The following is a 13,386-nucleotide window of genomic DNA, read 5'->3' as shown; positions in this document are numbered from 1 at the left end:
GGGTAAGCCAGATGTCATGATAATCTCGTTATCAACTCAAATAGCTGGCTGGGCTCCACAATTATATCAGGGTACCCCCACAAAATCGATTTCGTCACGGCTTCATTCCGGTTCGTCTACGCTTCCTATCCGCGTCATTCTCATCACTACATCTAGCTACCGCACCAACACTACAACACAATGCCTCTCAAATCGATCTTTACATCTGATCACGATAACAACTCTTCAAGTCTAGGAATTTCAAGGATTTTGTAATAAAAATTTATTACAAAATTTTTTTACTTTTTTTTTACAAAAAAAAAAAAAAATAAAGTTTGAATATTCGACCAAAGCAATAATCGATTTTATTTGAATTTTTATTTAGTTTTGGTAAATTTAATTAATAAATAAATTGAATTACTACACTGTAAAAAAACCGGGGTAAGTCCAGGCGTTAAAATTTTCGGTTCTTGTAACATTTAAACCGAAGACAGTTCAACCGCGACATTTCATATTTTCTGTAATACATTTTTTTTTGTAATTTCTCTACGTGGAATTTTTTTTTACACCGATTGAACACCGCGAAATTACAGCGCTTACACCAGTTTTGTTTCCACTCGATCTTAAATTGAGTTTAGTTTTAACACCGCTTTTTCTTACAGTGTATAAAAAGTATTTATAATTAAATAAAATATTAAAGATGTAAGTGATGTTCTCTTATCGCAGCAATCTCTCATTTCCAATTCAACTCAGTGAACAATTGTTGCTCGTTAGCAATCCCAAATCGATTCATCCTGTCTCATATAATACACTCGCTTGACATTTGCATGTAATTTGATTTAAAGAAAAAAAAAAAAAAAAAAAAAAAAAAAAAAAAAAAATGAAAAAAAAGTGTATCAAAGTTCAATGACATTCGCTTGCTACATAAATTCAATTTTTTTTAAATTTCGATGATTTATTTTTGCCATATAATGAAAAACAAAAAGTGCATGGGCTTGGTATAAACCAAGTTGCTAAGAGTGTAAAATTTTTTTATTGCATTTTCAAAAAAGTTTAGCTCTGGATTTGTCAAATTTTTAATTGGATAGCAATTTAAAAGTACGCGCTCAACCCTTTGATTAAAAATAACTTGTTAAAAAAATAATTGAAACAAAATAATAATTTATATACGTGTTCAATGGAACTGATAATTTGCTGGTAGCTGGTATGTGGGAAGCTAAAAATATATAAATTGTATTGAATGAAATAGCAAACGAGTACGTACCTGATGACTTCGTCTACTCCCACGAAGACTCAGCCGTTGGGTCCACTCGCGATTCGGCAAATCTCCAAACTTTTCCATTTTTTTTTCTTTTTCTTTCTGATTTTTTATTTCTACTACTTTTTTTAAAGTTCTATTTTTATTCTTGGTTACTTTTTCGCCTCCCGGAAGCCAAACTATCTGGCAACCTGAGTGCTACGTTTTGTTACTCCATTATTACTTGTCTCTGAAAAAAAAAAAGATTTATTTTTATAGAATATCAAAGCTTTGTTTTTAATTCTTTATATTTCATTTTTCAACTCTCATGACAATAATACAAAAATAAAAAATTTATATAAATTTTTTTTTCACATTTTGATTCTGTTGACCAACATAGTAATTATATATTTATTTTATGATTGGTTTGCAATGTCAAGACAACTATCCAATAATTGAAGAAATAAAATATAAAATAAATATAATGTCTATGATAAAATATAATATTTATTAAAAATAAAAAAATAGAAGCTCATTTTCTGTACTTGTAATTTTTTTTATTTTATTACATATAGAAGATAAAATAACTTTTATTTCCGTAGGGAAGCAAACTTCAATATGATCTTATTGCAGAATCAAGTCTTTTGAACTAATAGTTATATAAATTTTAAAAAAAAAAAAAAAAAAAACTTTAAAATAATTTTACGGCAAAATTGTGAATTCTGACTTCACATATAAATTTTTAGAATCGCTATTTAGTTATTATATACAAAAAAAAAATAATTTCTTGGTGCAAAAAACTTTTACTTGACCCAAGATATTTTTTGTATTCTAAATTCCAAATAAAAAATTTCTTGCTCCAAGAAATTCTTTTTCTCTGGGTATATATATAAATATATATATAGTATATGTTAGTAGAGTAATTATCATAACTTTATAGCGAATTTAAAAAATTTCTCAAAGCATATACTTGGCTCTTTATGCTGTGGAACGATGCGTGAGAATTCCCACAGCAAATGTAATTTTACGGGCTGTTACTTTGCTTAGTATATTATACCTACTTGTGAATTAGTTTAGTTATAATGAATTACTTGCATTTAATGTATAATAAAACGAGCTTTTAACATTTTCGACTTTCATATCAACATAAATTAAAAAAAAAATTTTTATTTTTTATTTCAACGTAAAATAAATTTAAAACTTATTTATTTTTATTATATTTCATAAACTCCAATGCATGTTACTAAAAAAATTACTTTAAATACATACATATATGCATTGATAGATACTTATAAATATTCATATACATATGGGGTACGCAAATCTTACTTGACGAAGTAATTTATTCATACTGAATTTAATTTCTCTGCATTATTTATTTTGATTAATTTTACACGAACCCGTACTCAGTTTTTGATAATTTGAATTAGACAGTTTTTTTATTCAAATATAAATTCTCTCATTCTCTCTCTATAAATATTTGGAAAAAAATGATGCTCAAAATTTTAATAGTTTGTAGTATATTTTCGACTTAAAATTAGTATATTTAATACTAATATCAAACCAGGATCATTATCTATTACAAAATGGCTATTATTTATATTAAAATTTGATACATATGGAAGAACAAAATTTTCAATTTCGTATATTAAAATTAATATGAAAAAGAATCGATAAATTGTTATCTACAGTTATTACTATTCAAATAAACATAGAAAAATTTAAAAAATTAGTAAACGTACATATTAATATATAAAAATATAGTATACGAATTTTTCATTTTATTATTTACCACTTACTCAATATATGTATATAATAAATTAATTTATAATAGCGAATGAATAACATTTTATATTAATTATTAGTCAATGGGATAGAATTTATAAAATAAAAGTTAGTAACTTTTGTAATTTTCGGCTGGAAAAATCAGTATCTAAGATATCAATTCTTAATTTTACCAATCATTACTTTTTCATAGATTATGCCTTAAATTAATTGACTTTCACTAATAAGTCACGTATTATACCTAAAAGTAATAATATTTACTTACTTTTTGAAATAATTGATAGTAGTTTTTAGGAATCTACAAAAATTAGTAAACAACTTTGCATTAAGCACATAATAGTACTAATTATTGATAACAGATTCCACTTTTTACTATTATTTATTAATTTTTAATATTCTATTTTTTTCGTGTATACATCTGTGTGATTTATTATTGACTTTCAATAAAAATATTGATAATTAAAAAAAAGTAAAAATGAAAGTGAAATAAATAATTCTGTCCTTTGATTTTTTTATAGTAAAATTTATCGAGCAATAAATTTGACAATGATGTTCTCATATTGTGACAATTGAATACTGGACAATAGTTGTCACAACAGTCATTTTTACGGTCAACGATTGTAAAAAAGTCAATAATATTCATCCAAGTAAAAGCTCTTGGACAATAATATTTATCGTATCACTTTTATTAAAAAAAAAAAAAATTGAAAACTATGTATCACAACTGCGAACATGAACGTGAAAATGAATATGAAATACCACAAGGCCGAATTCAATTGGTAGCCTAAAGATAATAAAAAAAAATGAAATTAAAACCGGTGATGCTTTATAAATCTAGTTAAAATACCAAGTATGTAACTGAGTACATTCAACGTGTCCTCGTGCATTTAACACACAACTGAGAGCCACGAACATCGGGAATAAATTATGCATACATGATGCATTGTACAAACCTACATCCTGTCAAATTATATTAACCACATCCTAAACATAATTTGATATTCCGTTCTATTACAATCTGCCTGTCCAACTGATAATTAAATAATATATGTCATTAATTTATTTATTTCGAACCAAAAATATATATACAAATAAATTGAGGTACTTTAATAATGTCACACTGATGTCAAGTGCATACCCAGTTTTTTTTGTGAATATTTAAAACTCGATAAATTATGAATTTAAGTGTTTTATAGAAAAATTTAAAATTTTTTTAAAATATATATATAAAAAAGGGACATTTTATTGAATGCAATTTTCAATCGTTCAAATGAATTTAATTACAATAGAAAAAAATTTTTTATGTTACAATAAAATTGACTTGAAAAAAAAATAATAATAACGATATGCTCAAAATTGATAACAATTTTATGTATAATTGAAGCATCAATATTGTAGACATTTAAATTTGAATTATTGGAGTGCTCGTATTTAAAAATAATTTTTTTAAGTCCAACTTCCATTAGCATAAAAAACAGAGAAAAGAAATTTAACTATAAATAATTGCAGTAAAAGTTTATAAAGAAAGACGGGAATAAATCATTTTATTTAAATATTCAGTTGTATAAAAAAAGTTATACGAGTCGCTAAAGTTTTGTGTTTAAAGTTTTATACGGTGGATATTTTAACGGTTGTAAGATTTCTTTGTTTATTTTGAATTTGATGTTTGAAATATCTTTGACTTTTTTTTTTAAATGTCGAAATTTTTTTGCTGACAATATAAATTTTTTAAATCATTCACTATTTTATTTTTAATTTCAAAAATATTTTCTGTTTGAAAACTTTTATCCCCCCATTTTCTGACTTCTCAATTAAATTGTTAACTTAAAATAAATTTTTTTTAAGAATTAATTCAGATCAATAAATGATAATTTTTAGTGACACAAAATAGGGGTAAAATGGGCACCTGAAAAAATGCTGATAAAAAAAATATTTTTGGTCTCCTGACATATCATAAAAAAAGTTTTTTAATTGAAATTATGAAATGTATAAAAAATTCTCAATGTTCTGTAAAAATAAAGTAAAATAAAAATATGAAAGTAATAAAAATGTTCTTATTAAATTTTTTTGCTATACAATTTAAATGAACAAAAGCCGTCGCTTGAAATGAATACATAGACCATTCACTTTGTTCTTACATCACAGCAAGAAATATCAACAATTCACTTAAATTAAAATAAATATATATAACTATAAAAACTTTACTTATTGCATGTAAAAATTTATCGTCAACTTGAAATTTTTAAAATTCTGTTTGATTATTTTCTGCAAGAAATTTGCGGAATGAACGCGTACCAGTTGATATTATATTAATTTCACCCCTTTCATAGTGAATTTTACTATACATCAGAGTTTTCTTTTAATATTACGCACAAAGAAACAAAGAACTTCTTGCCCCAATAAATTTTTCTCGACCTGATAAATTTTTTTTTTCGCCGCAAGAAAATTTTTATTTTCAATTCATAATGCAAAAAATTTCTTGGGGCAAATGTAAATTTTTTTGTAGATGACTAAACATTTTTTTCGCCAAGAAATCGCTTTTTTCTATGCATTACTTCAAAATCACTTATTCAAAAAAAAACTCCCTATAGGAAAGAAAATTATGGAGATGGTTCCCATAACTTTGTGAAATTTTTTTCTATACCAGTATAGAAATTAATATCCTATAAGTCCCTATAATTATAGAAATGGTTCCTATAGCTTTTGGGAAGACTTCCTATAATATTATGGGAATCATTCCCATAATATATAGAAACTATTCCTATAAATTATAGGACCCATTTCTATACTATTATAGGGATAATTCCCATATTATATGTAGGAACCATCACTATAATAGTATGACTACAGTTCCTATACCATTATGGGAATTCTTCCCATAATGCATAGGAACACTTCCTATAATTTTCTTTCCGTGTATTCACTCCGTATGCAGGATAATTTTTTTTTAAATTTGAATCGCCGCGTGATGAAATAATTTCGGAGTGAAACAAAATTGAAATTCACTCGAAATTGACTTCCGATTTTCTACAGTTTCGTTAATAACTTTTCATCAAAAAGTTAATAATTGAGTATCTAAAATAAAACAATCTCAAGTACGTTTTGCACGATATTTACTATAAACAAACTTTTGTGATCGTAATTTCTAATCATAAAGTCGAAAGCTCCCGATTATATAGAATTAAAGTTTTCGATGAGTTAAATACTCAATCAATCATAACTCCGGTCTATATATAGACTCAGCGAAATTATTAACTTCTGTAAAAATTGTTGAACAAATGTAAATAAAATGAAATATATCGTAAAACACACAAATATAGAAGGATTAAATCCATTATAGAATTAAAAGTTTGTTAGTTATAAGTTATATCTTGTAACTTATAACTGTGAGCTTTCAGCAGCTTGTACACTGGATTTAAAATCTTACCGAGCGTCTTAAAGACGATTTTATACGAGGAAAATTATTAAGTTAAAGAGAAAATACTTAAGTAAATGTTTTATATATTAGTTTTATATATGATACTTATTATATCTCTGAAAAGTTTATTATTGTTTGAAAAGTACTCTCTTTAGTGGATCACGAAAAGTTAAGAAAGGAAAAAAATTTTTTTAAGTGGCTGGAGAACGGAAAGAGGACACTTGTGGTAAGGGAAATTATTATCTTAATTTGCACTAGGGAAATTCCATTCAAATTACATGGAAATTTTCCCCTTGATATGGAGTCTTTATAGGATTTACCTTAGAAAAAAAGCTTGGAAATTTATTTTTCGTCATTTGTTAATTCATTGAAGAGAAATCGGTATTTAATGAAATATTTGTTGGTTTATTTTGATAATTACGAGTAAGTTGCGTAATAAAACAAATTAAAATAAATTAACAGACGTTCTTCAAGAAGAAAAATAAAAGTTTAAGCAGAAAATAACTTGTATAAATGTAAGAGCAACTCTAGAAGCTGTAAAAAATTTGCGGTTGAGCGATATAATAAAAGCTGTTGAATTTTAAAATATACAAAAGGCTTTAAAGTGTACATAAGACTATGTATTCATGAGTGCCTATTCACTTTTCTCTATTTTTTTATTTTTTTTCGTACTCTTTACTTACTTTTCTATCTTGTACTCGTACATGTTAGCCGTTATGTCGAGCACTACTATTTTCCTCTCTCGCTTTCTATTTTATTCTCAAACAATAACATTCACGCTGTGCTCAAAGCATAGAGAGTCAACTTCTCGGAATTATTTTAACGTACTTTTGACCACGAACAAAAAAATGACATCTTTTTTGTATGTAATAATGATGAAAACGAAACAAATATTTGTAAAAGACAGTTTTGGTCTGAAAACAAAAAATATATACATATATACATATATATGTAGAGTGGGTAAAATTTTTTTGTAGAGTTGGATTATTTTTTTGACAGTTGAATTTTTTTTTACAACGATTTCCAATCAATTTGAAATTTCTGGGAATCGACTTTTGCTTTTTCAAAAAAAATTTTTTTCAATCGTTTCATTCTCGAATTGTGTGAAAGATATCATTTTTATCTAAAATTTATTCGCGAACAAGATTTCATAAATTTTATAAAAAATATGAAAAAAATCTTTTTGTTTTATTTTTTTAAAAATTTCCATTTACTTTCGAGATACAAAAAAAAAAGTTCCTCTATAGAAATTGAAAATTTCATCAACTTTTTTTTTAATATAAGTGAAAAATATAAGGTTTTCTGTGATCATGATAAAAGAAGTGCATTTTTTCTGTAGCGAATCTATTTTGCCCACCCCTCGTTTATACATATAAATATGTTCTATATGTATGAATGCGTGTGTGGTTATGACTTGTATGGGAAGCAATTTCACCAAAAGTATAATAAAAATATGTGCAATTTTAAAATTCAAACAACAAAGAAGAAATTCGCCTTTTGTCTTTTAAAAGTATGCTGATTTTTCTCATAAAATATGACATATAAATCACAAAGAAAAATTCATATATTAACTATTAGGTGAAAAAAAAAAAAAACATCTATAACATTAACATAAGAAAATAAATTTTTTAGCTGAAATATTTTCAAAATTAGTTTCAAAATTAGCATAAAAAAAACACAGTTTGATTTATTGAAACCGTGTATACTCTAAGTGGTTTACGACCACTAATTTGGTTACTCAAAATTACAAGCCACGTTATAGTCCATTATTTATTTTAAAAAAATACTCAACGTTACAAAGTGAACCTCATAATTTAACTAAGTAACTGGTACTTTATACTTATGGTTTTTGAATAGTTCAATTATGTAATTAAGTACACTGAGAGGTTATTTCGCGATGGCTGCTTTGAAATCACGGCATCAAAGCTTTCAAATGTTCAGTTTTCTTATAATTATGGAGCAAAGTGTTACATGTAATGCATTACACAGAAAAAACGGATATTAGACGGCGCATAAAATTTTTATTTACCCTAAAAAAACTTTCACTTGCCCTGAGAAATTTTTTGCATTGTGAATTAAAACCGAAAATTTTCTTGGGGCGAAAAAAAAAACTTCTGGCGCCCAGAAATTTTTTTTCCTCTGACGAAAATTTTCTATTTTCATTTCATAATGATAAATTTTTCTTGCACCGAGAAATCTTTTTTTTTCTTAATAGTGAACAAAAATTAAAAAAATACACTGAAACATTGATTAAAAAATTTTAATTGAAAATTTCAGGATTCCATTTTACGAAAACGAAAAAAAAAATTTGTTAGTTTGAATTTTTTTACATGAAATACTTATCGCAGTATTTAAAAATTTAATTTATCATCGCGATCTTAGAGTAATTAACGATAAGAAACTAATATGCCATTAAATATTAAAGAAAATAGAGTGCAGCGAATGAATAAAAACAGGATATAACCTGGAGCGGAAGAGGAAGTGGCGATAGGTCGAAGGGGAACTAAAATCAGGTTAATAAAACCCAAACTACTCGAATAATGATAAAACTGATAACAAGGTTGTTTAAAAGTGTTACAGAGGAAGAAAGTTTCCAAATATACATAAACAGATTTTTTATCGTCGTTTAAAAGAAAAAAAGCATAATCTGATTTGAGTATAAAAAGTATCAGCTAAAAGTCTGCTTATACAATATAATTAAAATAAATGAATGACATTTAAAAATTAAACTTTTTTGAATATCATTAATTAAATTTATGAAGATAAAGAAAAGATTTTTTAAATTTTATCTTTTTTTTAAATTTTCTCAGTATTATCATAAACTTGAGGGAACTTTAATGCAACGTATTTACCGTTAAATTGAGTTAAAAAGTTTAGGGATCGCAGTAAAGCTTAAAATTAAGAAGAGGTTTTTCCTTTTTGCTGAAAAAAAAAAGTGAAAGTTGATAAAGAATTTTCGTGGCATTTATAAAATAATAATAGACGTCGGAGTTAATTGTAAAGGAAGCTCTTAACTTATTTAAATGGAATTTATTATAAATTTGACATATTTAATTTCAGCGTGTACCCAACATCTGCCAGTAAATGAAAACGAAACTAAATAAAGTGAAGAAAGCAAAGAAATTTACAAAATTCAACCAACTTGAGACGAAAATTAAAAATCTAACTGACTAGATTTAAGGTCACGTGAACTCGTATTGTATCCAGAGTGACCTCGACTTAGTCTGGATTAAATAGAGCGACACAACGATGTCGTGGTCACAACAATTGCGAGGACAACATACCAAGGAGATTTTATTATTTTAGATTTAAACCGACACACTACTCAAAGTGATGCTCAAGATTCTCATTACACTTGAACTCTATATATATATATATATATATATATATATATATATACATATATAGTTACATACATGCAATGTGCAAGAGTAAATACCTTGTCAATGATTATTTTACGAGTTAGTTCTAATCAAATTAAACGGATATTCCGGTCTAGTCTATCTAGACTGTGTTTGGTTTCATTTGCTTATTGATTTTAATAAATATACTACCTATTTCACTATATATTTATGCATAAATTTATTTTTTTGAAACATTGAAATAAAATAAAAACCGAGGGAAATTTATGGATATTCAATTTAAATTTATAATATTCAAAACAAGATTTATATTTTGGATACGTCATATTTATTTTGATTAATTATGACTCAGGGATTTTCGGTTTCACTTTTAAAATACTTTTTTACCCGGTGCGCTCTTATATATTCGTGTGTACTGACATTTTTATTTAAATTTATTTGAAATTCTGTTTAACTTTTTTTTATTACTCAACTTATAAAGTGGATAAATAATTTTGTTCATTAATTACATTTCACACGCAGATAATTTTTGAGTTAAAATTACCCATAAAGTTTGGTACTGTAATACATGTACTCACAGTATCAAAATTTTAAGTAATTTTTACTCAAAAATTATCTGAAAATATTTTTTTTTATTATTAATTAATTTTTTTTTTTTTATTATTAATTAATAAATTTTGATTTCTGTTATGAGTAATGATAAGTGTTGACAATTTTTAGTTACAATATTTCAAAATGTTAACGACAAACAGCTCCGAGTAATAAATCAAAACTTGTCACGCTAGACTACGGACAACTGACTTTGCTCGTAACGCTTAAGTACCTAATAACAATAACTAATATTTTATACAAATGACAATTAGTAAAATAAATTATTTTAATTTTAAAATATAGCCCATGTCAAGAGAAAATGAAATATAATTATCATGTATTTTTATTTATTTGCTTTTACTTAAATAATTTTTGTGTAGGCGTAGACTCGATTATTAACACGACTTTTGGATCTAAGAAACCAGTTCAACGATTGTAAGGAGCGGTGACACACAATATATAAATATATATAAAGGATATAAACCGGAACTTGTACTAACAAACGCTCCCTTGAGAAATGACTATGTTCCTCGAACTACCCGTTTTCTATTTGTGGTACTTCATTGTACTTCTTCTTTTTTATCCCCGTTTTCTTATAATTTTTTTTTTTTTTTTAGAAAAACATTATTTTATTATCTTCCGATAAATTTTAACTTAAAATTTATTATCACTATCCATTTCGCCTGTAATATAAATCTAAAAAAAAAAGTATTTTTTTTTAAATCGAGGTCAAGAAAAAGACTTTACATTTAATTACTTATGTCAATATATACAGCTCTTATTATTGAATTTATAAAAAATAATTATACACTGTAGAAAAGCGGTAAAAAGTGAAGTCAAATTGTATTGGTGTAAAGGTAGTACTTAGTGGTGTTAAAACGATGTACATAAGAAGTAAATTAATTGTAATCGAAGTATGAGAATGTAAGTATAAGTGTTTTAAGATCTTCAAGACAAAAAAATAATAATTCATTAAAATAATGAAACTGTCGTTAATTGAGATAAAAATAATTATATTTCCTACAAAATAAAAAATTTAACTTTTATTAAACTGAACAAATTGCATAAATTTTGTATCACATCAATTTAAAAATTTATGAACAATATTATTATTATTTTTATTATAACTGAAGTATATTCATGAGGTAATAACTGATTTAAAGTTGATAAATTAATCATTGATGATTTTATTTTATTTTTCTACCTAATTTAGTTTGCAGAGACTTTAATCATGAAAATTTATCTTCCATATTTTTTACAATAACTTTAAAATGTTATTATGGACGAATATTCTATGAATTTCATCACAAATTAGTAAATATGTAATATCATTAATTTTTTAACCAAAAATTTTTTTTTTGTAACTGAACTACAATTTGACTTCTGATACTTAAAAACCAAACTGATTTTAATTCGCCCTCATAACATCGAGAAAATTTTTAATTCTCTACCGGCGTTATTTTATCATCGTTTTCGGGGTTAAATTTAACACCCGGCCAGTAAAGACTTACACCATTTTTTTACAGTGTATCGTTCGAATCCAAATATTAAAAAAAAAATATTTTGTAACTTTAACAATCGAAATTTGTATTCCTATATACAAAATGTATATCGACGATGTATTTATATAACAGTCACTTGAATGAAAATATCTACGAACATTTTTACCAAAATTAATTCAATAGCATGTTGTTCCTGTTATACAACAATGGTTTTCATTTTAACATGTCTAATTAATTTTCAACAAAAAAAAAAAACATTAAAAATAATTTTCTTTCACTTTCACTAATTATTAAATTATATTTTTGTGTTAATTAAAAAAGAATGTAAATAATTTAAAAATTCTACCTTAAAGTTTATCACGTCCCGATAATTAAATTTAATTAAATTGACATACATAAAAAAATAAAAAAACATATTTCTCCTCATTAAAGTAACAACACAATCGGTCGGATTGACATATGTCTGATTGAAGCAGAGTTCATACTACTTTCTGACCGCGAAGCGCCGCAAGGTCGAGATTACTCGTTTCTATCCAATCGATTTATAAATTACATTTATATATAGATACATATAATAACGTACAAGTACATCACAGTTCAACCGATCGCAATTTACACAATAAGTGCAAGCCGAATCACTGACGACAATCGCAATGACATTGTAAACTACATTATGCTAATTTTTTTACTACTCAATAAAAATCGACATTTTGTATTAATGAGTATCAAATAAATCCTCTCTGAAAACAAATAAATTCAAAGTTAATTCACCAATAATAATAATAATGACAGTAATAAATTTTTCATTACTCCATAAAATAAATTTTATTGTTCTATTAAAAAAAAAAAAAAATAATATATAAGAATGGAATATATTAGACAATATTTAGCATCATAAATAATAATAAATGATCTGCATAAAAAATAAATCCTTACCGCATCTCTTTCGTATATTCGATAACTTCAAACATACCGCGTCGTGGCATCGTAATGCTCACGTCAAGGACGGAGCTCTCTGCAATTATTTTTAAAGTATTTTCTGTCCATTTCCGTCGGTACATTGTCTAAACTATTATTTTAATATTTTTATTATTTTTTTTAAATTTTATTTTAAAATTCACTCCCTACATTTATTTCAATCTCTTATAAACAAACTAAAAAAAAAAACCATCACATTTGTCCACAAACTTTTTCTGTTTTTGGATATAAGTCAAAAAATTACTGACACAAATTTTTTAATTTATAATTTACATTTACATTAAATTAATCAAGTACACTGTTAAAATTTTTAAAACAACACACATTAGAGCGCGAAAAATTTAAAAATTATTTAAAATTTAAAAAAAAAATTTTATTTAAAATTACTATTGATATACAATTCATAGTTACTTAAGATCGCGTATGGTAGCAGTAAGAAAATTATCGTCGTTATGAATATATATAAGAGCAAATGCAACCGTCTTACTCGAATGCCGCGCGCTGACTGAACCAACGGGGATTGACGGTTCAGCG

The 13,386-nt window shown here is 25.4% G+C and overlaps 1 protein-coding gene across 1 annotated transcript in view; it reads right to left on the bottom strand.

The window, feature by feature from the left end:
- The window catches only part of LOC103580107 (adenylate cyclase type 6), a 69,950-nt gene extending 56,943 nt beyond the window's left edge, over positions 1-13,007 (bottom strand). Inside the window, exons 1-2 of the mRNA XM_053742699.1 lie at positions 12,811-13,007; positions 1,244-1,466 (exon numbers count right to left, since the gene is read on the bottom strand). Coding sequence (XP_053598674.1) covers positions 1,244-1,321 — 78 coding nt within the window. The 5' untranslated portion in view covers positions 1,322-1,466; positions 12,811-13,007. The remainder of the gene's footprint in view (positions 1-1,243; positions 1,467-12,810) is intronic.
- Positions 13,008-13,386: the final 379 nt, after the last annotated feature.

This window comes from Microplitis demolitor, chromosome 1, assembly GCF_026212275.2.
Source record: "Microplitis demolitor isolate Queensland-Clemson2020A chromosome 1, iyMicDemo2.1a, whole genome shotgun sequence".
NCBI lineage: Eukaryota > Metazoa > Arthropoda > Insecta > Hymenoptera > Braconidae > Microplitis > Microplitis demolitor.
The sequence above is the reverse complement of the archived record's forward strand: the minus strand, read 5'-3'. Positions and strand labels throughout refer to the sequence as shown.